The 25,838-nt window shown below is 49.9% G+C and overlaps 1 protein-coding gene across 1 annotated transcript in view; it reads left to right on the top strand.

Moving 5' to 3' along the window:
* VWA5B2 (von Willebrand factor A domain containing 5B2) overlaps positions 1 to 25,655 on the top strand; it is a 49,439-nt gene extending 23,784 nt beyond the window's left edge. Inside the window, 5 exon segments of the mRNA XM_038745166.1 lie at positions 2,667 to 2,987; positions 5,789 to 5,926; positions 6,025 to 6,106; positions 11,399 to 11,588; positions 23,987 to 25,655. Coding sequence (XP_038601094.1) covers positions 2,667 to 2,987; positions 5,789 to 5,926; positions 6,025 to 6,106; positions 11,399 to 11,588; positions 23,987 to 25,549 — 2,294 coding nt within the window. The 3' untranslated portion in view covers positions 25,550 to 25,655.
* Positions 25,656 to 25,838: the final 183 nt, after the last annotated feature.

Raw genomic sequence — 25,838 nt, 5'->3', positions numbered from 1 at the left:
AGGGCCAGGAGGAAGGACAGTAAGCACTCAATAAATACGATTGAATGAATGAATGAATATGTTTGTACATATTTATTGCTCTATTTATTTATTTATTTTACTTGTACATATCTATTCTATTCATTTTATTTTGTTAATATGTTTGGTTTTATTCTGTCTGCCCCCTTCTAGACCGTGAGCCCACTGTTGGGTAGGGACCATCTCTATATCATCATCAATCGTATTTATTGAGCACTTACTATGTGCAGAGCACTGTACTAAGCGCTTATGTTGCCAACTTGTACTTCCCAAGCGCTTAGTACAGTGCTCTGCACGCAGTAAGCGCTCAATAAATACGATTGAATGAATATTGGGTAGGGACCGTCTCTATATATTGCCAACTTGGACTTCCCAAGCGCTTAGTCCAGTGCTCTGCACACAGTAAGCACTCAATAACTACGACTGAATGAATGTTGGGTAGGGACCGTCTCTATATGTTGCCAACTTGGACTTCCCAAGCGCTTAGTCCAGTGCTCTGCACACAGTAAGCGCTCAATAAATACGATTGATTGAGAGACTGGAGAGGGGAGGGGGAGATTTTAGGGAGCTCATTCCTGATGGTTTCAATTTTCTCAATCAGGTCATTATGGGGAGGAGATGGGGGAAGCCAGCGGACAGAGACTTTCAGGAGGGTGTTAAGCATCTGGAACAACTGGCAAGGGAAAAGGACCACGGATGTCGACGAGGGCGGGGAGATCATCATCATCATCAATCGTATTTATTGAGCGCTTACTGTGTGCAGAGCACTGGACTAAGCGCTTGGGAAGTACAAGTTGGCAACATAGAGAGACGGTCCCTACCCAACAGTGGGCTCACAGTCTATCATTTTGCCAGGCAAAGGAGAAGGAAGAGTTAAAGCACACGAGGATGAAATTAATATGGGAGAGGTCAGCCTAGCTACATTTCTGCCAACAGCACTCTGTTATGTTACCAACTTGTACTTCCCAAGCGCTTAGTACAGTGCTCTGCACACAGTAAGTGCTCAATAAATACGATTGATTGATTGATTGATTGATTGAAACTTATACAGGAGCGAAGGAAGCAGACTGTGGAGGTGATCTTGTACTTCCCAAGGGCTTAGTCCAGTGGTCTGCACACAGTAAGCGCTCAATAAATATGATTGATTGATCGACTGAAACTCATGCTCAGGAGCGAAGGAAGCAGACTGTCGAAGCAATCCAGGGCTGTGGATTAGTGGCACAGGATTAATGGAGGGATAGGACTGTGAGCCCACTATTGGGTAGGGACCGTCTCTATATGTTGCCAACTTGTACTTCCCAAGCACCTAGTACAGTGCTCTGCACACAGTAAGCGCTCAATAAATACGATTGATTGATTGATTGAAACTCATGCTCAGGAGCGAAGGAAGCAGACTGTCGAAGCGATCCAGGGCTGTGGATTAGTGGCACAGGATTAATGGAGGGATAGGACTGTGAGCCCACTGTTGGGTAGGGACCGTCTTTATATGTTGCCAATTTGTACTTCCCAAGTGCTTAGTACAGTGCTCTGCACACAGTAAGCGCTCAATAAATACGATTGATGATGATGATAGGAGAATGAGTGATTTGAGTTCAGCCGAGGGAATGGTGGTGTTGAGAATGTAAATTTGGTAATCAAGGCACATAGTAAGCACTTAACAAATGCCATTATTATTATTATTACAAGGTGACCAGGTTGTCCCACGGGGGGCTCACAGTCTTCACCCCCATTTTACAGGTGAGGGAACTGAGGCCCAGAGAAGCGAAGTGACTTGCCCAAAGTCACACAGTTGAGCAGCGTGGCTCAGTGGAAAGAGCCTGGGCTTTGGAGCCAGAAGTCATGGGTTCAAATCCCGGCTCCGCCACTTGTCAGCTGGGAGCCCACTGTTGGGTAGGGACCATCTCTATATGTGTGCAGAGTACAGTGCTCTGCACACAGTAAGCGCTCAATAAATACAACTGATTGATTGACTTTGGGCAAGTCACTTCACTTCCCTGGGCCTCGGTTCCCTCATCTGCAAAATGGGGATTAAGACTGTGAGCCCCCGGGGGGACAACCTGATCACCTTGTAACCTCCCCAGTGCTTAGAACAGTGCTGTGCGCATAGTAAGCGCTCAATCAATATGATTGATTGAATGAATGGAAGGGAGGGAGGGTCATGGACTCTAATCTCAACTCTTCCACTGTCTGCTGTATGGCCTCCGGCAAATCACTTCACTTCTCCAGGCCTCAGTCATCTCATCTGAAAAATGGGGATTAAGACTGTGAGCCCGCTGTTGGGTAAGGACCGTCTCTATATGTTGCCAACTTGTACTTCCCAAGCGCTTAGTCCAGTGCTCTGCACACAGTAAGCGCTCAATAAATACGACTGAATGAATGAATGTGGGACAGGGACCGTGTCCAACCCGCTTTGCTTGTATCCACCCCGGCGTTGCGTACAGTGCCTGGCACACGGAGCACGTGCTTAATAACAAACACCACAGTTCTTAGCGACCTCTCCTTGGCTTGCCTTACGCCGTCGAGTCATCTCCGATCCCTAGCGATGCCACGGACGCGTCTCTCCCAGCCGGCCCCGCTTCCGTCCGCGGTGGTCCTGGGAGTGGCTCCACGGCGTTTTCTTGGTAAACCGAGTCCTTTTCCCTCCTCAGAGACCCTCCTGTCTTCCGATCCTCTGGAGTGGGACACGCTGGTGGAGCCCCCGTTCCCGCTGGCCGCGGAGGAGGAGGAGGAAGAGGCCCCGGCCGCCCCGGGCCCGCGTTGCCATGTGGTCATCCGGGCGCTGCAAAGCGGGCGGCCCGTCTTTTGGGAGGCGGGGGCCGGGCTGGAGGAGCTGCTGGGGCCCGGACGCCCGTCGGCCGGAGGGGACCCGTGGGACCAAGCCCTGCACCGGCTGACCGCGGCCTCGGTGGTCAGGGACAACGAACAGCTGGCCCTAAGGGGAGCAGCGGGCCGGAGCGGGGCCCACCACGGTCAGTTCGAGGGCTGGGCGCCCGCCCGGGCACACGGGGGGCGAAGGAGGGAGGGGATGGGTAAAGGGGGGCGAGGAAGGAGGGAAAAGGTGGGAAGAAGGCGGTGAGGAGGGGATGGACAAAAGAGGGCAAAGAGGTAGGGGATGGGTAGAAGAAGGAAGGCATTCATTCATTCATTCATATTTATTGAGCGCTTACTGGGTGCACAGCACTGGACTATGCGCTTGGGAAGTACAAGTTGTTAACACATTGTCTCTATCTGTTGCTGAATTGTACTTTCCAAGCGCTTCGTCCAGTGCTCTGCACCCAGTAAGCGCTCAATAAATACGATCGAATGAATGAAGGAATATAGAGAGGGCCCCTACCCAACGGTGGGCTCGCAGTCTAGAAGGGGGAGACAGAGAACAAAACCAAACATATTAAAAAACAAAATAAATAGGATAGGTATGTACAAGTAAAATAGAGTAGTAAATGCAGACAAACATCTGTACATATATATGGGTGCTGTGGGGAGGAGAAAGAGGTAAGACGGGAGGCCTTCCCAGACTGAGCCCCTTCCTCTCCCCCCCTTCATCCCCCCTTCATCCCCCCATCTTACCTCCTTCCCTTCCCCACAACACCTGTATATCTGTTTGTACATATTTACTACCATATTTACTACTCTATCTTACTTGTACGTATCTATTCTATTTATTTTATTTTGTTAGTATGTTTGGTTTTGTTCTCTGTCTCCCCCCTTTAGACTGTGAGCCCACTGTTGGGTAGGGACCGTCTCTATATGTTGCCGACTTGGACTTCCCAAGCGCTTAGTCCAGTGCTCTGCACACAGTAAGAGCTCAATAAATACGATTGATTGATTGATTGATTGATTGAGGGATGGAGAGGAGGGGGAGAGGAAGGAGGGGGCTCAGTCTGGGAATGAATATGTAATCTAAACAGTCGTATTGGTTGCAAGCCCCCTCCTTCCTCTCCCTCTCCCCATCCCCACCACTTTACCTCCTTCCCCTCCTCGCAGCACCTGTATATATGTTTGTATAGATTTATTACTCTATTTTACTTGTACAGATTTACTATTCTATTTATTTTATTTTGTTAATACGTTTTGTTTTTTGTCGTCTGTCTCCCCCTTCTAGACTGTGAGCCCGTTGTTGGGTAGGGACCGTCTCTATATTTTGCCAACTTGGACTTCCCAAGCGCTTAGTCCAGTGTTCATCTAGAGACGGTCCCTACCCAACAGCGGGCTCACAGTCTAGAAGGGGGAGACAGACAACAAAACAAATTAACAAAATAAAATAAATAGAATAAACCTTTCCTTATGTGTCATACACATAAGAAAAGCAGCGTGGCCCAGTGGAAAGAGCCCGGGCTTTGGAGTCAGAGGTCATGGGTTCAAATCCCAGCTCTGCCAATTCTCCCTCTTCTAGACTGTGAGCCCACTGTTGGGTAGGGACCGTCTCTATATGTTGCCAACTTGTACTTCCCAAGCGCTTAGTAGTGCTCTGGACACAGTAAGCACTCAATAAATATGACTGATTGATTGAATGATTGAATGAATGAATGAATGAATGAATGAATGAATGAATGACTTGCCAGCTGTGTGACTTTGAGCAAGTCACTTCACTTCTCTGGGCCTCAGTTCCCTCATCTGTAAAATGGGGATTAAGACTGTGAGCCCCCCGTGGGACAACCTGATCACCATGTAACCTCCCCAGCGCTTAGAACAGTGCTTTACACATAGTAAGCGCTTAATAAATGCCATTATTATTATTCTAATCCTGGCTCCGGCATTTGTCAGCTGTGTGACTTTGGCCAAGTCACTTCACTTCTCTGGGCCTCAGTTCCCTCATCTGTAAAATGGGGATTAAGACTTTGAGCTCCCCGTGGGACAACCTGATCACCTTGTAACCTCCCCAGTGCTTAGAACAGTGCTTTGCACATAGTAAGTGCTTAATAAATGCCAGTATTATTATTCTAATCCTGGCTCCAGCACTTGTCAGCTGTGTGACTTCGGCCAAGTCACTTCACTTCTCTGGGCCTCCGTTCCCTCATCTGTAAAATGGGGATGAAGACTGTGAGCCCCCCGTGGGACAACCTGATCACCATGTAACCTCCCCAGCGCTTAGAACAGTGCTTTACACATAGTAAGCGCTTAATAAATGCCATTATTATTATTATTCTAATCCCGGCTCCGGCACCTGTCGGCTGTGTGACTTTGGCCAAGTCACTTCACTTCCCTGGGCCTCAGTTCCCTCATCTGTAAAAGGGGGATGAAGACTTTGAGCCGCCCGTGGGGCAACCTGATCACCTTGTAACCTCCCCAGTGCTTAGAACAGTGCTTTGCACGTAGTAAGTGCTTAATAAATGCCACTATTATTATTCTAATCCCGGCTCCAGCACTTGTCAGCTGTGTGACTTTGGCCAAGTCACTTCACTTCTCTGGGCCTCAGTTCCCTCACCTGGAAAATGGGGATTAAGACTGTGAGCCCCCCGTGGGACAACCTGATCACCATGTAACCTCCCCAGCGCTTAGAACAGTGCTTTACACATAGTAAGCACTTAATAAATGCCATTATTATTATTATTCTAATCCCGGCTCCGGCACTTGTCGGCTGCGTGACTTTGGCCAAGTCACTTCACTTCCCTGGGCCTCAGTTCCCTCATCTGTAAAATGGGGATGAAGACTTTGAGCCGCCCGTGGGACAACCTGATCACCTTGTAACCTCCCCAGTGCTTAGAACAGTGCTTTGCATGTAGTAAGCGCTTATTAAATGCTATTATTATTATTATTATTACTTGGGCAGGCCCCTCCAGGAAGTTCCGCCTCCGCGCCCTGCAGACCAGCAAGGCCAGCGCCGCCGCCTCTCTGTTCACCTGCCTGGTGCCCGTGGACGCCGGCACCCACGAGGCGCTGCCCGCAGGGCTGCGAGTGCGAATCGTGGGTACGATTCCCCTGCACCCGCCCCCAGCCCCCACTGGCCTCCCCCCGCACCCGGCCCCGGGGACCCCCAGCCTACCCCCGTCTCTGGTTTCTCCGCAGAGCCCCCGGACGAACCCGTCGCAGACTCCCCAATCCCTGAGGCTTCGTTGGACGCCACCGATCGCCCCAAGGGTAGTGCCCTGCCCCGGGACTGACCCCCCTACTCATCATCATCATCATCATCATCATCATCAATCGTATTTATTGAGCGCTTACTATGTGCAGAGCACTGTACTAAGCGCTTGGGAAGTACAAATTGGCAACATATAGAGACAGCCCCTACCCAACAGTGGGATCACAGTCTAAAAGGGCAGAGGGCAGGGTGGGTGGGTGGGCTACGCTTACCTCGGCGTGGCTCAGTGGAAAGAGCCCGGGCTTTGGAGTCAGAGGTCATGGGTTCAAATCCCGGCTCCGCCACTTGTCAGCTGGGTGACTTTGGGTAAGTCACTTCACTTCTCTGGGCCTCACTTCCCTCATCTGGAAAATGGGGATGAAGACTGGGAGCCCCCCGTGGGACCACCTGATCTCCCCAGTGCTTAGAACAGTGTTTGAGGAAGCAGCGTGGCTCAGTGGAAAGAGCCCGGGCTTTGAAGTCAGAGGTCATGGGTTCTAATCCCGGCTCTGCCACTTGTCCGCTGGGTGACTTTGGGCAAGTCACTTCACTTCTCTGTGCCTCAGTTACCTCCTCTATAAAATGGGGATTGACTACGAGCCCCCCGTGGGACAACCTGATCACCTTGTAACCTCCCCAGCGCTTAGAACAGTGCTTTGCACATAGTAAGCGCTTAATAAATGCTATCATCATTATTATTATAGGTCATGGGTTCAAATCCCTGCTCCGCCACTTGTCAGCTGTGTGACCTTGGGCAAGGTCTGTAAAACAGGGATTAAGACTGTGAGCCCCCCGTGGGACAACCTGATCACCTTGTATCCCCCCAGCGCTTAGAACAGTGCTTCGCACATAGTAAGCGCATAACAAATTAATTAATTCATTCAATCGTATTTATTGAGCGCTTACTGTGTGCAGAGCACTGGACTAAGCGCTTGGGAAGTACAAGTTGGCAACATATAGAGACGGTCCCTACCCAACAGTGGGCTCACAGTCTAGAAGACCAAATGCCATCCTTATTATGAGAAGCAGCGTGGCTCAGTGGTAAGAGCAGGGGCTTTGGAGTCAGGGGGCACGGGTTCAAATCCCGGCTCCGCCAATTGTCAGCTGTGTGACTTTGGGCAAGTCACTTCACTTCTCTGGGCCTCAGTGACCTCATCTGGAAAAAGGGGATGAAGACTGTGAGCCCCAGGTGGGACAACCTGATCACCTTGTATACCCCCGGCGCTTAGAACAGTGCTTTGCACATAGTAAGCGCTTAACAAATGCCATTATTATTATTATTGTTATTATTATTATTATTATTATTATTGCAGGCGTCATGGAAAGCTCCTCCGCAGGCCCCGGGGAGAACGGCGTCACCAGGTAGAGTCGCGGCCGTCGGGGTGGGTGGCATGGCAGGGCCGCTCAGCTCCTCTCTCTCCACTCCTAATAATCACAATCCTTGTGGTATTTGTCAAGGGCAGCGTAGCTCAGTGGAAAGAGCCCGGGCTATGAAGTCAGAAGTCATGGGTTCGAATTCCGACTCCGCCACTTATCAGCTGTGTGACTTTGGGCAAGTCGCTTCACTTCTCTGGGCCTCAGTTCCCTCATCTGGAAAATGGGGATGAAGACTGTGAGCCCCCCCGTGGGACAACCTGATCACCTTGTATCCTCCCCAGCGCTTAGTACAGTGCTTTGCACATAGTAAGCGCTTAACAAATGCCATCATTATTAAGCGCTGGGGTAGAAACAAGGTAAACAGGGTGTCCATCCCAAGCGCTTAGTCCAGTGCTCTGCACACAGTAAGCGCTCAATAAATACGACTGAACGAAGGTTGGGCCTGTCCCCCATGGGGCTCAAAGGCCGTTTTTTTACAGTTGAGGGAACTGAGGCAAAGAGAAGTAATAATGATAATGGCATTTGTTAAGCACTTACTATGTGCAAAGCACTGTTCTAAGCATTGTTAAGTGTTTAATGATGGCATTTTATGAAGCGCTTACTATGTGCAAAGCGCTGTTCTAAGCGCTGGGGAGGTTACAAGGCGATCAGGTTGTCCCACGGGGGGCTCACAGTCTTCACAGTCTTCTTCTTTTAGACTGTGAGCCCACTGTTGGGTAGGGACCGTCTCTATATGTTGCCAACTTGGACTTCCCGAGCGCTTAGTCCAGTGCTCTGCACACAGTAAGCGCTCAATAAATACGATTGATTGATTGATTGATTCACCCCCATTTTACAGATGAGGGAACTGAGGCCCAGAGAAGTGAAGTGACTTGCCCCAAGTCACACAGCAGACAAGTGGCGGAGGCGAGAATTAAACTCATGACCTCTGACTTCAGAGCCCGGGCTCTTTCCCCCGAGCCACGCTACAATCAATCAATCAATCATATTGATTGAGTGCTTCCTGTGTGCAGAGCACTGTACTAAGCGCTTGGGAAGTCCAAGTTGGCAACATCTAGAGACGGTCCCTACCCACCAGCGGGCTCACAGTCTAGAAGGGGGAGACGGAGAACAAAACCAAACATATAGTGCTCTGCACGCAGTAAGCGCTCAATAAATACGACCGAATGAAGGTTGGACCTGTCCCTCGTGGGGCTCACAGGCTTCATCCTTGTTTTTTACAGTTGAGGGAACTGAGGCCCAGAGAAGTAATAATAAAACTTGGACTTCCCAAGCGCTTAGTACAGTGCTCTGCACGCAGTAAGCGCTCAATAAATGCGACTGAATGAAGGTTGGACCTGTCCCCCGTGGGGCTCACAGGCTTCATCCTCGTTTTTTACAGTTGAGGGAACTGAGGCCCAGAGAAGTAATAATAAAACTTGGACTTCCCAAGCGCTTAGTACAGTGCTCTGCATGCAGTAAGCGCTCAATAAATGTGACTGAATGAAGGTTGGACCTGTCCCCCGTGGGGCTCACAGGCTTCATCCCCGTTTTTTACAGTTGAGGGAACTGAGGCCCAGAGGAGTAATAATAAAACTTGTCCTTCCCAGGCGCTTAGTCTAATGCTCTGCACGCAGTAAGTGCTCAATAAATACAATTGAATGAATGAATGATGAATGATGAATGATGGCATTTGTGAAGCACTTACTATGTGCAAAACACTGTTCTAAGCGCTGTAAAGTGTTCTAAGTGACTTGCCCAAGGTCACCCAGTAGAGACGTGGTGGGGCTGGGATTAGAACCCGGGCCCGTGCTCTATCCACTAGGCAACACTGCTTCTTCAGTTCCCTAATGCTAATGATCATCAATCGTATTTATTCATTTATTAATATTAATAAATTAACATTAAATCATAAATTAATAATAAATCAATAATTGATATTGAATGAATATTTTATTTATTCATTTATTAATGATAGCATTTATTCATTCATTCATTCAATCGCATTTATTGAGCGCTTACTGTGTGCACAGCACTGTACTAAGCGCTTGGGACAAATCAGCAACATGTAGAGACGGTCCCTACCCAACAACGGGCTCACAGTCTAGAAGGGGGAGACAGACAACAAAACAAAGTGCTTACCATGTGCAAAGCACTGTTCGAAGCGTGGGGACGTTGGTGGGGGGGCTCACAGTCTTCATCCCCGTTTTCCAGATGAGGACACTGAGGCCCAGAGAAGTGAAGCGACTGGCCCAAAGCCACCCAGCTGACAATTGGCGGAGCCGGGATTTGAAGCCGTGACCTCGGACTCCAAAGCCCGGGCTCTTTCCAAAGCCTTCTAGACTGTGAGCCCGCTGTTGGGCAGGGACCGTCTTTATGTGTTGCCAACTTGTGCTTCCCAGGCACTTAGTACAGTGCTCTGCACACAGGAAGCGCTCAATAAATACGATTTATTTTATTTTGTTAGTATGTTTGGTTTTGTTCTCCGTCTCCCCCTTTTAGACTGTGAGCCCGCTGTTGGGTAGGGACCGTCTCTAGATGTTGCCGACTTGTGCTTCCCAAGCGCTTAGTCCAGTGCTCTGCACACAGTAAGCGCTCAATAAATACGATTGATGATGATGATGATGACCGTCTCTAGATGTTGCCAACTTGTGCTTCCCAAGCGCTTAGTCCAGTGCTCTGCACACAGGAAGCGCTCAATAAATACGATTGATGATGATGATGACCGTCTCTAGATGTTGCCAACTTGTGTTCCCAAGCGCTTAGTCCAGTGCTCTGCACACAGGAAGCGCTCAATAAATACGATTGATGATGATGATGATGACTGTCTCTAGATGTTGCCAACTTGTGCCTCCCAAGCGCTTAGTCCAGTGCTCTGCACACAGTAAGCGCTCAATAAATATTATTGATGATGATGATGATGACTGTCCCTAGATGTTGCCAACTTGTGCTTCCCAAGCGCTTAGTACAGTGCTCTGCACACAGTAAGCGCTCAATAAATACGGTTGATGATGATGATGATGACTGTCTCTATATGTTACCAACTTGTGCTTCCCAAGCGCTTAGTCCAGTGCTCTGCACACAGGAAGCGCTCAATAAATACAATTGACGATGATGATTACTGTCTCTAGATGTTGCCAACTTGTGCTTCCCAAGCGCTTAGTCCAGTGCTCTGCACACAGGAAGCGCTCAATAAATACGATTGATGATGGTGATGATGACCGTCTCTAGATGTTGCCAACTTGTGCTTCCCAAGCGCTTAGTCCGGTGCTCTGAACACAGGAAGCGCTCAATAAATACGATTGATGATGATGATGATGACTGTCTCTAGATGTTGCCAACTTGTGCTTCCCAAGCGCTTAGTCCGGTGCTCTGCACACAGTAAGCGCTCAATAAATACGATTGATGATGATGATGACCGTCTCTAGATGTTGCCAACTTGTGTTTCCAAGCGCTTAGTCCAGTGCTCTGCACACAGGAAGCGCTCAATAAATACGATTGATGATGATGATGATGACTGTCTCTAGATGTTGCCAACTTGTGCCTCCCAAGCGCTTAGTCCAGTGCTCTGCACACAGGAAGTGCTCCATAAATACGATTGATGATGATGATGATGACTGTCTCTAGATGTTGCCAACTTGTGCTTCCCAAGCGCTTAGTCCAGTGCTCTGCACACAGGAAGCGCTCAATAAATACGATTGATGATGGTGATGATGACCGTCTCTAGATGTTGCCAACTTGTGCTTCCCAAGCGCTTAGTCCGGTGCTCTGCACACAGGAAGCGCTCAATAAATACGATTGATGATGATGATGATGACCGTCTCTAGATGTTGCCAACTTGTGCTTCCCAAGCGCTTAGTCCAGTGCTCTGCACACAGGAAGCGCTCCATAAATACGATTGATTGATTGATTGATTGATTGATTTCCTGCTTCCCTAGGCCTCATTGCCCCTTTCCAACCCTTCAGCAGCCCCTTCCCCCCCCAAACTGGTTCTTCCCCACCGCCCCCTGGTCCTCTTCCTCCTCTTCTTCCTCCTCCTCCTCCTCCTCCTCTTCCTCCTCTTCCTCCCAGGATCGGTTTGGGACAGCGACTCCGCGGTTGTCCGGATGAACCGGAGCGGGCCGGGGGCCGCGGCGACCCCGACTATCTGCCTCTGGTGAGTCCACCCGGTGCCGGGGGGCTGCCGTGAGCGAACCCCTCCCTTCCCCGTGGGCCCGCCTCCATTCAGTCGTACTTACTGAGCGCCTCCAGTGTGCAGAGCACTGGGGAGAGTCCAATACGACAATGAACAGACACGTTCCCTGCCCTCAACGAGCTTACGGTCTAGAGGTTGGCTATATGTTGCCAACTTGTACTTCCCAAGCGCTTAGTACGGCGCTCTGCACACAGTAAGCGCTCAATAGATACGACTGATTGATAGAGGGTGAGACGGACATTAATATGAGTAAATTACAGGTATGTACATTGAACGCTCACTGTGTGCAAACAGCACTGTAATAATAATAATAATAATAATGGCATTCGTTAAGTGCTTACTACGAGCCCACTGTTGGGTAGGGACCATCTCTATATGTTGCCAACTTGCACTTCCCAAGCGCTTAGTACAGTGCTCTGCACACAGTAAGTGCTCAATAAATACGATTGATTGATTGACAGAGGGGGAGACGGACATTAATATGAGTAAATTACAGGTATGTACATTGAACGCTCACTGTGTGCAAACAGCACTGTAATAATAATAATAATAATAATAATGATAATGGCATTTGTTAAGCGCTTCCTACGAGCCCACTGTTGGGTAGGGACCATCTCTATATGTTGCCAACTTGCACTTCCCAAGCGCTTAGTACAGTGCTCTGCACACAGTAAGCACTCAATAAATACAATTGATTGATTGACAGAGGGGGAGACGGACATTAATATGAGTAAATTACAGGTATGTACATTGAACGCTCACTGTGTGCAAACAGCACTGTAATAATAATAATAATAATAATAATAATAATGATAATGGCATTTGTTAAGCGCTTACTACGAGCCCACTGTTGGGTAGGGACCGTCTCTATATGTTGCCAGCTTGCACTTCCCAAGCGCTTAGTACAGTGCTCTGCACACAGTAAGCGCTCAATAAATACGACAATGAATGAATGAATGTAAAGCACTATTCTAAGAGCTAGGGGAGGTTACAAGGTGATCAGGATGTCCCACGGGGGGCTCACAGTCTTAATCCCCATTTTACAGATGAGGGAACTGAGGCCCAGAGAAGTGAAGTGACTTGCCCAAAGTCACACAGCTGACAACTGGCGGGGTCAGGATTTGAACCCGTGACCTCTGACTCCAAAGCCCGGGCTCTTTCCACTAAGCCATGCTGATGGCATTTGTTAAGCGCTTATTATGTGCAAAGCACTGTTCCAAGCGCTAGAGGAGGTTACAAGGTGATCAGGATGTCCCACGGGGGGCTCACAGTCTTAATCCCCATTTTCCAGATGAGGTAACTGAGGCCCAGAGAAGTTAAGTGACTTGCCCAAAGTCACACAGCTGACAATTGGAGGAGTCGGGATTTGAACCCGTGACCTCTGACTCCAAAGCCTGTGCTCTTTCCACTAAGCCATGCTGATGGCATTTGTTAAGCGCTTACTATGTACAAAGCACTGTTCTAAACGCTAGAGGAGGTTACAAGGTGATGAGGTTGTCCCACAGGGGGCTCACAGTCTTAATCCCCATTTTATAGATGAGGGAATTGAGGCCCAGAGAAGTGAAGTGACTTGCCCAGAGTCGCACAGCTGGCAAGTGGCGGAGCCGGGATTTGAACCCATGACCTCGGACTCCAAAGCCCGTTGCTCTTTCCACTGAGCCACGCTGCTTCTCTAGTAGTGAACGCTTGGGAGGGTACAACAGTAAACAGGTACCTTCCCTGCCCACAACAAGCTTACAGTCTAAGGGCGGGGGGGAAGAGGAGACAGACATTAATAGGAATAAATAAATTACAGAGATGTACCTTGAGCGCTTTTACTGTGAGCAAAGGGCACTGTAGTAAGCGCTTGGGGGAGTACAATACAACAGTAAACAGACCCATTTCCTGCCCACGACGAGCTTACAGTCTCAGGGGGTTGGAGGAGACAGACATTAATAGGAATAAATAAATTACAGAGATGTACCTTGAGCGCTTTTACTGTGCACAAAGGGCACTGTAGTAAGCGCTTGGGGGAGTACAATAAACAGTAAACAGACCCATTTCCTGCCCACGACGAGCTTACAGTCTCAAGGGGTTGGAGGAGACAGACATTAATAGGAATAAATAAATTACAGAGATGTACCTCGGCTAGACTGGGAGCCCGTTGTTGGAAGTGCTTGCCAACTTGGACTTCCCAAGCGCTTAGTACAGTGCTCTGCACACCGTAGGTGCTCAATAAATACGATTGAATGAATGAATGAAAGTGCCTAGTACAGTGCCCTGCACACAGTAGGCACTCAATAAATAGGACTGAGCCCGCTGTTGGGTAAGGACTGTCTCTAGATGTTGCCAACTTGTGCTTCCCAAGCGCTTAGTCCAGTGCTCTGCACACAGTAAGCGCTCAGTAAATACGATTGATGATGATGATGATGATGACTGTCTCTATATGTTGCCAACTTGTGCTTCCCAAGCGCTTAGTACAGTGCTCTGCACACAGTAAGCGCTCAATAAATACGATTGATGATGACGGTGACTGAATGAATCAATGAAGTGAAGAGCACTGTAGTAAACCGAGCGCTTACTACATACAAAGGGGACTGTGGTAAGCTCACTGATTGAATGAATGAGTGAAGTGCAAAGAGCTCTGTAGTAAACTGAGCATGTACTATGTGCAAAGGGCACTGTAGTAAGCGCATATGACTGAATGAATAAAGTGCAAAGAGCACTATAGTAAGCTGAGCATGTACTATGTGCAAAGAGCACTGTAGTAAGCGCATGACTGAATGAATAAAGTGCGAAGAGCACTATAGTAAGCTGAGCATGTACTATGTGCAAAGAGCACTGTAGTAAGCGCATATGACTGAATGAATAAAGTGCAAAGAGCACTATAGTAGGCTGAGCATGTACTATGTGCAAAGGGCACTGTAGTAAGCGCATATGACTGAATGAATAAAATGCAAAGAGCACTATAGTAGGCTGAGCATGTACTATGTGCAAAGAGCACTGTAGTAAGCGCATAGAACAGTGCTTGGCACATAGTAAGCAATCAACAAATGCCGTTGTTATTATATGATCGATTGAATGAATAAATGTAGTGCAAAGAGCACTATAGTAGGCTGAGTGCTTACTATGTGCACAGAACACTGTAGTAAGCACCTGTGATTGAATGAATGAAGTGCAAAGAGCACTGTAGTAAGCTGAGCACTGTAGTAACCGCGTAGAACAGTGCTTGGCACGTAGTAAGTGCTTAACAAATGCCATTATTATATGATTGAATGAATGAAGTGCACAGAGCACTGTAGTAAGCACCTATGATTGAATGAATGAAGTGCAAAGAGCACTGTAGTAAGCTGAGCACTGTAGTAACCGCGTAGAACAGTGCTTGGCACATAGTAAGTGCTTAACAAATGCCATTATTATATGATTGAATGAATGAAGTGCACAGAGCACTGTAGTAAGCACCTATGATTGAATGAAGTGCAAAGAGCACTGTAGTAAGCTGAGCACTGTAGTAAGCGCATAGAACAGTGCTTGGCACAGAGTAAGTGCTTAACAAATGCCATTATTATATGATTGAATGAATGAAGTGCACAGAGCACTGTAGTAAGCACCTATGATTGAATGAATCAAGTGCAAAGAGCACTGTAATAAGCTGAGCACTGTAGTAATTGTGTAGAACAGTGCTTAACAAATGCCATTATTATACGATTGAGTGAATGAATGAAGTGCACAGAGCACTGTAGTAAGCACCTATGATTGAATGAATGAAGTGCAAAGAGCGCTGTAGTAAGCTGAGCACTGTAGTAACTATGTAGAACAGTGCTTGGCACATAGTAATTGCTTAACAAATGCCATTATTATATGATTGAATGAATGAATGACGTGCACAGAGCACTGTAGTAAGCACCTATGATTGAATGAAGTGCAAAGAGCACTGTAGTTAGCTGAGCACTGTAGTAACTGCGTAGAACAGTGCTTGGCACGTAGTAAGTGCTTAACAAATGCCATTATTATATGATTGAGTGAATGAATGGAGTGCACAGAGCACTGTAGTAAGCACCTATGATTGAATGACTGAAGTGCAAAGAGCACTGTAGTAAGCTGAGCACTGTAGTAACCACGTAGAACAGTGCTTGGCACGTAGTAAGTGCTTAACAAATGCCATTATTATATGATTGAATGAATGAATGAAGTGCACACAGCACTGTAGTAAGCACCTATGATTGAATGAATGAAGTGCAAAGAGCACTGTAGTAAGCTGAGCACTGTAATAATTGCGTAGAACAGTGCTTGGCACATAGTAAGTGCTTAACAAATGCCATTATTATATGATTGAATGAATGAATGAAGTGCACAGAGCACTGTAGTAAGCACCTATGATTGAATGAATGAAGTGCAAAGAGCACTGTAGTAAGCTGAGCACTGTAGTAATCGCGTAGAACAGTGCTTGGCACATAGTAAGTGCTTAACAAATGCCATTATTATATGATTGAATGAATGAAGTGCACAGAGCACTGTAGTAAGCACCTATGATTGAATGAATGAAGTGCAAAGAGCACTGTAGTAAGCTGAGCACTGTAGTAATTGCGTAGAACAGTGCTTGGCACATAGTAAGTGCTTAACAAATGCCATTATTATATGATGATTGAATGAATGAATGAAGTGCACAGAGCACTGTAGTAAGCACCTATGATTGAATGACTGATGAAGTGCACAGAGCACTGTAGTAAGCACCTATGATTGAATGAATGAAGTGCAAAGAGCACTGTAGTACGCTGAGCACTCTAGTAACCGTGTAGAACAGTGCTTGGCACATAGTAAGTGCTTAACAAATGCCATTATTATATGATTGAATGAATGAAGTGCACAGAGCACTGTAGTAAGCACCTATGATTGAATGAATGAAGTGCAAAGAGCACTGTAGTAAGCTGAGCACTGTAGTAATTGCGTAGAACAGTGCTTGGCACATAGTAAGTGCTTAACAAATGCCATTATTATATGATTGAATGAATGAGTGAAGTGCACAGAGCACTGTAGTAAGCACCTATGATTGAATGAATGAAGTGCAAAGAGCACTGTAGTAAGCTGAACACTGTAGTAACCACGTAGAACAGTGCTTGGCACACAGTAAGTGCTTAACAAATGCCATTATTATATGATTGAATGAATGAAGTGCACAGAGCACTGTAGTAAGCACCTGTGATTGAATGAATGAAGTTCAAAGAGCACTGTAGTAAGCTGAGCACTGTAGTAACCGCGTAGAACAGTGCTTGGCACATAGTAATCGCTTAACAAATGCCATTATTATATGATTGAATGAATGAATGACGTGCACAGAGCACTGTAGTAAGCACCTATGATTGAATGAATGAAGTGCAAAGAGCACTGTAGTAAGCTGAGCACTGTAGTAACCACGTAGAACAGTGCTTGGCACACAGTAAGTGCTTAACAAATGCCATTATTATATGATTGAATGAATGAAGTGCACAGAGCACTGTAGTAAGCACCTGTGATTGAATGAATGAAGTTCAAAGAGCACTGTAGTAAGCTGAGCACTGTAGTAACCGCGTAGAACAGTGCTTGGCACATAGTAATCGCTTAACAAATGCCATTATTATACGATTGAATGAATGAATGACGTGCACAGAGCACTGTAGTAAGCACCTATGATTGAATGAATGAAGTGCAAAGAGCACTGTAGTAAGCTGAGCACTGTAGTAACCACGTAGAACAGTGCTTGGCACACAGTAAGTGCTTAACAAATGCCATTATTATATGATTGAATGAATGAAGTGCACAGAGCACTGTAGTAAGCACCTGTGATTGAATGAATGAAGTGCAAAGAGCACTGTAGTAAGCTGAGCACTGTAGTAATCGCGTAGAACAGTGCTTGGCACATAGTAATTGCTTAACAAATGCCATTACTATACGATTGAATGAATGAATGGAGTGCACAGAGCACTGTAGTAAGCACCTGTGATTGAATGAATGAAGTGCAAAGAGCACTGTAGTAAGCTGAGCACTGTAATAATTGCGTAGAACAGTGCTTGGCACATAGTAATTGCTTAACAAATGCCATTATTATATGATTGAATGAATGAATGACGTGCACAGAGCACTGTAGTAAGCACCTATGATTGAATGAATGAAGTGCAAAGAGCACTGTAGTAAGCTGAGCACTGTAATAATTGCGTAGAACAGTGCTTGGCACATAGTAATTGCTTAACAAATGCCATTATTATATGATTGAATGAATGAATGACGTGCACAGAGCACTGTAGTAAGCACCTATGATTGAATGAATGAAGTGCAAAGAGCACTGTAGTGAGCTGAGCACTGTAGTAATCGTGTAGAACAGTGCTTGGCACATAGTAATTGCTTAACAAATGCCATTATTATATAATTGAATGAATGAATGAAGTGCACAGAGCACTGTAGTAAGCACCTATGATTGAATGAAGTGCAAAGAGCACTGTAGTTAGCTGAGCACTGTAGTAACCACGTAGAACAGTGCTTGGCACGTAGTAAGTGCTTAACAAATGCCATTATTATATGATTGAATGAATGAATGGAGTGCACAGAGCACTGTAGTAAGCACCTATGATTGAATGAATGAAGTGCAAAGAGCACTGTAGTAAGCTGAGCACTGTAGTAATCGCGTAGAACAGTGCTTGGCACATAGTAAGTGCTTAACAAATGCCATTATTATATGATTGAATGAATGAGTGAAGTGCACAGAGCACTGTAGTAAGCACCTATGATTGAATGAAGTGCAAAGAACACTGTAGTAAGCTGAGCACTGTAGTAACCGCGTAGAACAGTGCTTGGCACATAGTAAGTGCTTAACAAATGCCATTATTATATGATTGAATGAATGAAGTGCACAGAGCACTGTAGTAAGCACCTATGATTGAATGAAGTGCAAAGAGCACTGTAGTAAGCTGAGCACTGTAGTAAGCGCGTAGAACAGTGCTTGGCACATAGTAAGTGCTTAAGAAATGCCATTATTATATGATTGAATGAATGAAGTGCAAAGAGCACTGTAGTAAGCTGAGCACTGTAGTAACTGCATAGAACAGTGCTTGGCACATAGTAATTGCTTAACAAATGCCATTATTATATGATTGAATGAATGAATGAAGTGCACAGAGCACTGTAGTAAGCACCTATGATTGAATGAATGAAGTGCAAAGAGCACTGTAGTAAGCTGAGCACTGTAATAATTGCGTAGAACAGTGCTTGGCACATAGTAATTGCTTAACAAATGCCATTATTATATGATTGAATGAATGAATGACGTGCACAGAGCACTGTAGTAAGCACCTATGATTGAATGAATGAAGTGCAAAGAGCACTGTAGTGAGCTGAGCACTGTAGTAATCGTGTAGAACAGTGCTTGGCACATAGTAATTGCTTAACAAATGCCATTATTATATAATTGAATGAATGAATGAAGTGCACAGAGCACTGTAGTAAGCACCTATGATTGAATGAAGTGCAAAGAGCACTGTAGTTAGCTGAGCACTGTAGTAACCATGTAGAACAGTGCTTGGCACGTAGTAAGTGCTTAACAAATGCCATTATTATATGATTGAATGAATGGAGTGCACAGAGCACTGTAGTAAGCACCTATGATTGAATGAATGAAGTGCAAAGAGCACTGTAGTAATCACGTAGAACAGTGCTTGGCACACAGTAAGTGCTGAACAAATGCCATTATTATATGATTGAATGAATGAAGTGCACAGAGCACTGTAGTAAGCACCTATGATTGAATGAATGAAGTGCAAAGAGCACTGTAGTAAGCTGAGCACTGTAGTAACTATGTAGAACAGTGCTTGGCACATAGTAAGTGCTTAACAAATGCCATTATTATATGATTGAATGAATGAATGAAGTGCACAGAGCACTGTAGTAAGCACCTATGATTGAATGAAGTGCAAAGAACACTGTAGTAAGCTGAGCTCTATAGTAACCGCGTAGAACAGTGCTTGGCACATAGTAAGTGCTTAACAAATGCCATTATTATATGATTGAATGAATGAAGTGAACAGAGCACTGTAGTAAGCACCTACGATTGAATGACTGAAGTGCAAAGAGCACTGTAGTAGTCGCATAGACCAGTGCTTGGCGCATAGTAAGTGCTTAACAAATGCCATTATTATATGATTGAATGAATGAAGTGCACAGAGCACTGTAGTAAGCACCTATGATTGAATGAATGAAGTGCAAAGAGCACTGTAGTAAGCTAAGCACTGTAGTAATTGCGTAGAACAGTGCTTGGCACATAGTAGGTGCTTAACAAATGCCATTATTATATGATTGAATGAATGAATGGAGTGCAAAGAGCACTGTAGTATGCGCGTAGAACAGTGCTTGGCACATAGTAAGTGCTTAACAAATGCCATTATTATTATATGATTGAATAAATGGAGTGCAAAGAGCACTGTAGTAAGCTGAGCGTGTACTATGTGCAAAGAGCACTGTAGTAAGTGCATATGATTGCACGAATGAATGAAGTGCAACTACGTGCAAACAGCACTGTAGTAAGCGCATAGGATTGCATGAATGGAGTGCAAAGAGCACTATAGTAAGCTGAGTTTTATGTGCCAAGAGCACTGTAGTAAGCGCATATAATTGAATGAATGGAGTGCAAAGAGCAGTATAGTAAGCTGATGCGTAATACATGCCAAGAGCACTGGGGTAAGGGCATATAATTGAATGAATGAATGGAGTGTAAAGAGCACTGTAGTAAGCTGAGTGTGCACTATATGTGCCAAGAGCACTGTAGTAAGTGCGTATAATTGAATGAATGAATGGAGTGCAAAGAGCACTGTAGTAAACTGAGTGCGTACTATGTGCCAAGAGCACTGGGGAAGGGGAATATAATTGAATGAATGAATGGAGTGCAAAGAGCACTGTAGAAAGCTGAGTGCGTACTATGTGCCAAGAGCCCTGTAGTAAGTGCATACAGTGCTCTGCACACAGTAAGCGGTCAATACATACGATGGATGAACAGTTGCATGAATGGAGTGCCAAGAGCCCTGTAGTAATACAGTGCTCTGCACCCAGTAAGCGCTCAATAAATACGATGGATGAATAATTGCATGAATGGAGTGCCAAGAGTCCTGTAGTAAGCTCATACAGTGCTCTGCACCCGGTAAGCGCTCAATAAATACGATGGATGAATAATTGTATGAATGGAGTGCCAAGAGTCCTGTAGTAAGCGCATACAGTGTTCTGCACCTGATAAGTGCTCAATAAATACGACGGATGAATAGTTGCGTGAATGGAGTGCCGAGAGCCCTGTAGTAAGCTCATACAGTGCTCTGCACCCAGTAAGCGCTCAATAAATACGATGGATGAATAATTGCATGAATAGAGTGCCAAGAGCCCTGTAGTAAGCGCATACAGTGTTCTGCACCTAGTAAGCGCTCAATAAATACGATGGATGAATAATTGCATGAATGGAGTGCCAAGAGTCCTGCAGTAAGCGCATACAATGCTCTGCACCTGTTAAGCGCTCAATAAATACGATGGATGAATAAATGCATGAATGGCGTGCCAAGAGTCCTGTAGTAAGCGCACACAGTGCTCTGCACCCAATAAGCGCTCAATAAATACGATGGCTGAATAATTGCGTGAATGGAGTGCCAAGAGCCCTGTAATAAGCGCTCAATAAATACAATGGATGAATAATTGCATGGATGGAGTGCCAAGAGCCCTGTAGTAAGCGCATACGGTGCTCTGCACCCAGTAAGCGCTCAATACATATGATGGATGAATAATTGCGTGAATGGAGTGCCAAGAGCCCTGTAATAAGCGCTCAGTAAATACAATGGATGAACAATTGCATGTGAGCCCACTGTTGGGTAGGGACTGTCTCTATGTGTTGCCAACTTGTACTTCCCAAGTGCTTAGTATAGTGCTCTGCACACAGTAAGCACTCAATAAATACGATTGATGATGATAGAGTGCCAAGAGCCCAGTAGTAAGTGCATACAGTGTTCTGCACCCAGTAAGCGCTCAATAAATATGATGGATGAATAACTGCATGAATGGAGTGCCAAGAGCCCTGTAATAAGCGCTCAATAAATACAATGGATGAACAATTGCATGAACAGAGTGCCAAGAGCCCTGTAGTAATCAATCAATCGTATTTATTGAGCGCTTACTGTGTGCAGAGCACTGTACTAAGCGCTTGGGAAGTACAAGGTGGCAACATGTAGAGACGGTCCCTACCCAACAGTGGGCTCACAGTCTAGGAAGCGCATACACTGCTCCGCACCCAGTAAGCGCTCACTAAATACTACGGCTGAATAACTGCATGAACCCTGTAGTAAGCGCTTGGGAGAGTAGGGTAGCAAAGAGAGCCATCCCCTACCTCCGACGCGGTTCAGGTCCGGACGATGATCAATCAATCAATCAGTCGTATTTATTGAGCACTTACCGGGTGCAGAGCACTGTACTAAGCGCTTGGGAAGTCCAAGTTGGCAACATATAGGGACGGTCCCTACCCAACAGTGGGTTCACAGTCTAAAAGGGCTCACAGTCTTACAGTAATAATATATATAGTAGTATGTATGTAGTATAGTATAATAATAATAGTACATCATCATCATCAATTGTATTTATTGAGCGCTTACTGTGTGCAGAGCACTGGACTAAGCACTTGGGAAGTCCAAGTTGGCAACATATAGGGACGGTCCCTACCCAACAGTGGGTTCACAGTCTAAAAGGGCTCACAGTCTTACAGTAATAATATATATAGTAGTGTGTATATAGTATAGTATAATAATAGTATATCATCATCAATCGTATTTATTGAGCGCTTACTGTGTGCAGAGCACTGTACTAAGCGCTTGGGAGGTACAGGTCGGCGACATATAGAGACAGTCCCTACCCAACAGTGGGCTCCCAGTCTAGAAGGGGGAGACGGACAACAAAACCAAACATACTAACAAAATAAAATACAATAGATATGTACAAGTAAAACAAATAAATAAATAGAGTAATAAATATGTACAAACATATATACAATACATACAAACATATATACATATGATGTTGAGGATGCCACTGCAGGGATTTGTTGAGCAGGGCGGTGGCGCTCAGTACGTGCAGGGAAGGGCGCGCTGGAGGGGGGGAGGCCGCTGGGGGGCGCTCGGGGGCGGGGGGCGCGCGCTGCACGGGGGAGGCCGCTGGGGGGCGCTCGGGGGCGGGGTGCGCGCGCTGACGGGGGGAGGCCGCTGGGGGGCGCTCAGGGGCGGTGTGCGCGCGCTGCACGGGGGAGGCCGCTGGGGGCGCTCGGGGGGCGGTGGGGCGCGCGCTGCACGGGGGGGAGGCCGCTGGGGGGCGCTCGGGGGCGGGGTGCGCGCGCGCTGCACGGGGGAGGCCGCTAGGGGCGCTCGGGGCGGTGTGCGCGCTCTGCACGGGGGGAGGCCGCTGGGGGGGCGCTCGGGGGCGGGGTGCGCGCGCTGCACGGGGGAGGCCGCTGGGGGCGCTCGGGGGCGGGGTGCGCGCGCTGCACGGGGGGAGGCCGCTGGGGGCGCTCGGGGGCGGGGGGGCACGCGCTGCACGAGGGGAGGCCGCTGGGGGCGCTCGGGGGCGGTGTGCGCGCGCTGCACGGGGGAGGCCGCTGGGGGCGCTCGGGGGGCGGTGTGCGCGCGCTGCACGGGGGGAGGCCGCTGGGGGCGCTCGGGGGCGGGGTGCGCGCTGCACGGGGAGGGAGGGCCGCTGGGGGGCGCTCGGGGGCGGTGTGCGCGCTGCACGGGGGGGAGGCCGCTGGGGGGCGCTCGGGGGGCGGTGTGCGCGCTGCACGGGGGTAGGCCGCTGGGGGGCGCTCGGGGTCGGTGTGCGCGCGCTGCACGGGGGGAGGCCGCTGGGGGGGCGCTCGGGGGCGGCGTGCGCGCTGCACGGGGGGGAGGCCGCTGGGGGGCGCTCGGGGGGCGGTGTGCGCGCTGCACGGGGGGGAGGCCGCTGGGGGGCGCGCGGGGGGCGGTGTGCGCGCTGCACGGGGGGGGAGGCCGCTGGGGGGCGCTCGGGGGGCGGTGTGCGCGCTGCACGGGGGTAGGCCGCTGGGGGGCGCTCGGGGTCGGTGTGCGCGCGCTGCACGGGGGGAGGCCGCTGGGGGCGCTCGGGGGCGGTGTGCGCGCTGCACGGGGGGGGAGGCCGCTGGGGGGCGCTCGGGGGGGCGGTGTGCGCGCTGCACGGGGGTAGGCCGCTGGGGGGCGCTCGGGGTCGGTGTGCACGCGCTGCACGGGGCAGGCCGCTGGGGGCGCTCGGGGGCGGTGTGCGCGCTGCACGGGGGAGGCCGCTGTGGGGCGCTGGGAGTCGGTGTGGAGCAGCGCGCCCCCTCGCGGCCGTGTGTTGCGGCCCAGGTGCGGCAGCAGGAGTCCGGGGGCTCCTTCCGGCTGGACGGGCCGTTCTGCGCCGCCTTGCGGATCTCCCCGGAACGGCTCCGGCGGGCCTCGCCCTTCGCCCCCCGACACCGCCACCACGACGCCACCGCCCGAGGACACGACCACCACGATGGGAAGGGGCACGGCCCCGCCCCCACAGACTACGCCCCCTACGGGCCGGGCCCCGCCCCCAGCGCCGCAGATCACGCCCACGACGGGAAGGACCACGCCCCCTACGGGCCGGGCCCCGCCCCTCGCACCGCAGATCACGCCCCCTACGGGCCCCGCCAAGCCCACGCCGGCTCAGGCCCCGCCCCCAGCTTCACGGGCTACGTCCCCTACGGGCCACCCCACGCCCCCAACCCCGCAGACCCCGCCCCCTACGGGCCGGGCCACGCCTACGACGGCCGAAACCACGCCCGCGACGGCTCGGGCTCCGCCCCCAGCCCCACGGGTCACGCCCCCTACGGGCCGGGCCTTGCCTCCGGCGCCGCAGACCACGCCCCCAAGGGGCCGGGCCACGCCCCTCGCACCGCAGACGACGCTCTCTACAGGCCAGGCCACGCCCACATCGGCTCAGGCCACGCCCCCCGCGCCGCAGACCACGCCCCCTACGGACTGGGCCACGACGGCTTGGGCTCCGCCCCCAGCTTCACGGACTACGCCCCCTACGGGCCGGGCCACGCCTCCATCACCGCCGACCACGCCCACGACAGGAAGGGCCACGCCCCCAACACCGCAGACCACGCCCCCTATGGGCCGGGCCACGCCCCAAGCGCCTCCGACCACACCCACGACGGGCAGGGCCACGCCCCCAACACCACAGACCACTCCCCTTACGGGCCGGGCCACGCCTCCAGCGACGCAGACCACGCCCCCTGCAGGCCACACCACGCCCATGACGTATCAGGCCCCGCCCCCAGCTTCGCAGACCACGCCCCCTACGGGCCGGGCCACACCTCCAGCCCCACAGACCACGCCCCCTATAGGCCCGGCCACGCCCCCAGCGCCACAGACCACGCCCCCTCCTGGCCGGGCCACACCCCTGCTGTCCAGGAGCACGCCCCCTGCTGGCCAGGCCCCGCCCCTGCCGCCTCCAACAGCCCCGCGGCCCCCGGCGGAGCGGTCAGCGGTCCGGCCCCGGAGGAGGGGACCCCCCAGGAGGGGCCCCCCGAGGACCTGCGGGGCCGCAGCTGGGCCACCGCGGTGGCCCTGTCCTGGCTGGAGCACCGCTGTGCGGCGGCCTTGGGCGAGTGGGAGCTGGCGGCGGCCAAGGCGGACGGGTGGCTGCGGGCCCAGCGCCTCCCCGACGGGCTGGGCCCGGCCGCCCTCAAGGCGGCCGCCCGCAGCCTCTTCCTGCTCCTGCGCCGCCGGGACCCGAACCTCCGGCCGCCCCCGCTCGGCTCCAGTCCCGCCGACGGGGGGCCGATTCCGGGGGACCTCGAGCCCCGAGAGTCCAGCCCCCTCCGTCCTCCTGAAACCCACCGCCCACCTTCTCCCTCTTCAGCCTCGTCCAATCACACCACCGGTGGCTTTTATTGAGCACTCACCGCGTGCGGAGCGCCGGACGGGAGTCCGGCGGATCGCAGAAAGGGCCTGGCTCCCCCCCTCCCGCCCGAGCTCGCGCTCTCGTCCACCCCGCCCTCTCCCCTCCTCCCGGCCGAGGGCGAGCACACATCTCTCCCACCGTCGGTCGCTCGGGCTGAGGGTCCTCCCCGTCCGGCGACCGGAGACAGTAGGTCTTTTCCGCCCGAGGAGGAGCGCGGAGGACGGAACCGCCGCCGTCTGCTGCGATCCTGAGGTCCCGTCGCGCGCCTGACTTCCCCCGGGT

The sequence above is a fragment of the Tachyglossus aculeatus genome, chromosome 1, assembly GCF_015852505.1.
Source record: "Tachyglossus aculeatus isolate mTacAcu1 chromosome 1, mTacAcu1.pri, whole genome shotgun sequence".
Lineage (NCBI taxonomy): Eukaryota > Metazoa > Chordata > Mammalia > Monotremata > Tachyglossidae > Tachyglossus > Tachyglossus aculeatus.
This window is presented reverse-complemented; position numbering and strand designations above follow the sequence as displayed.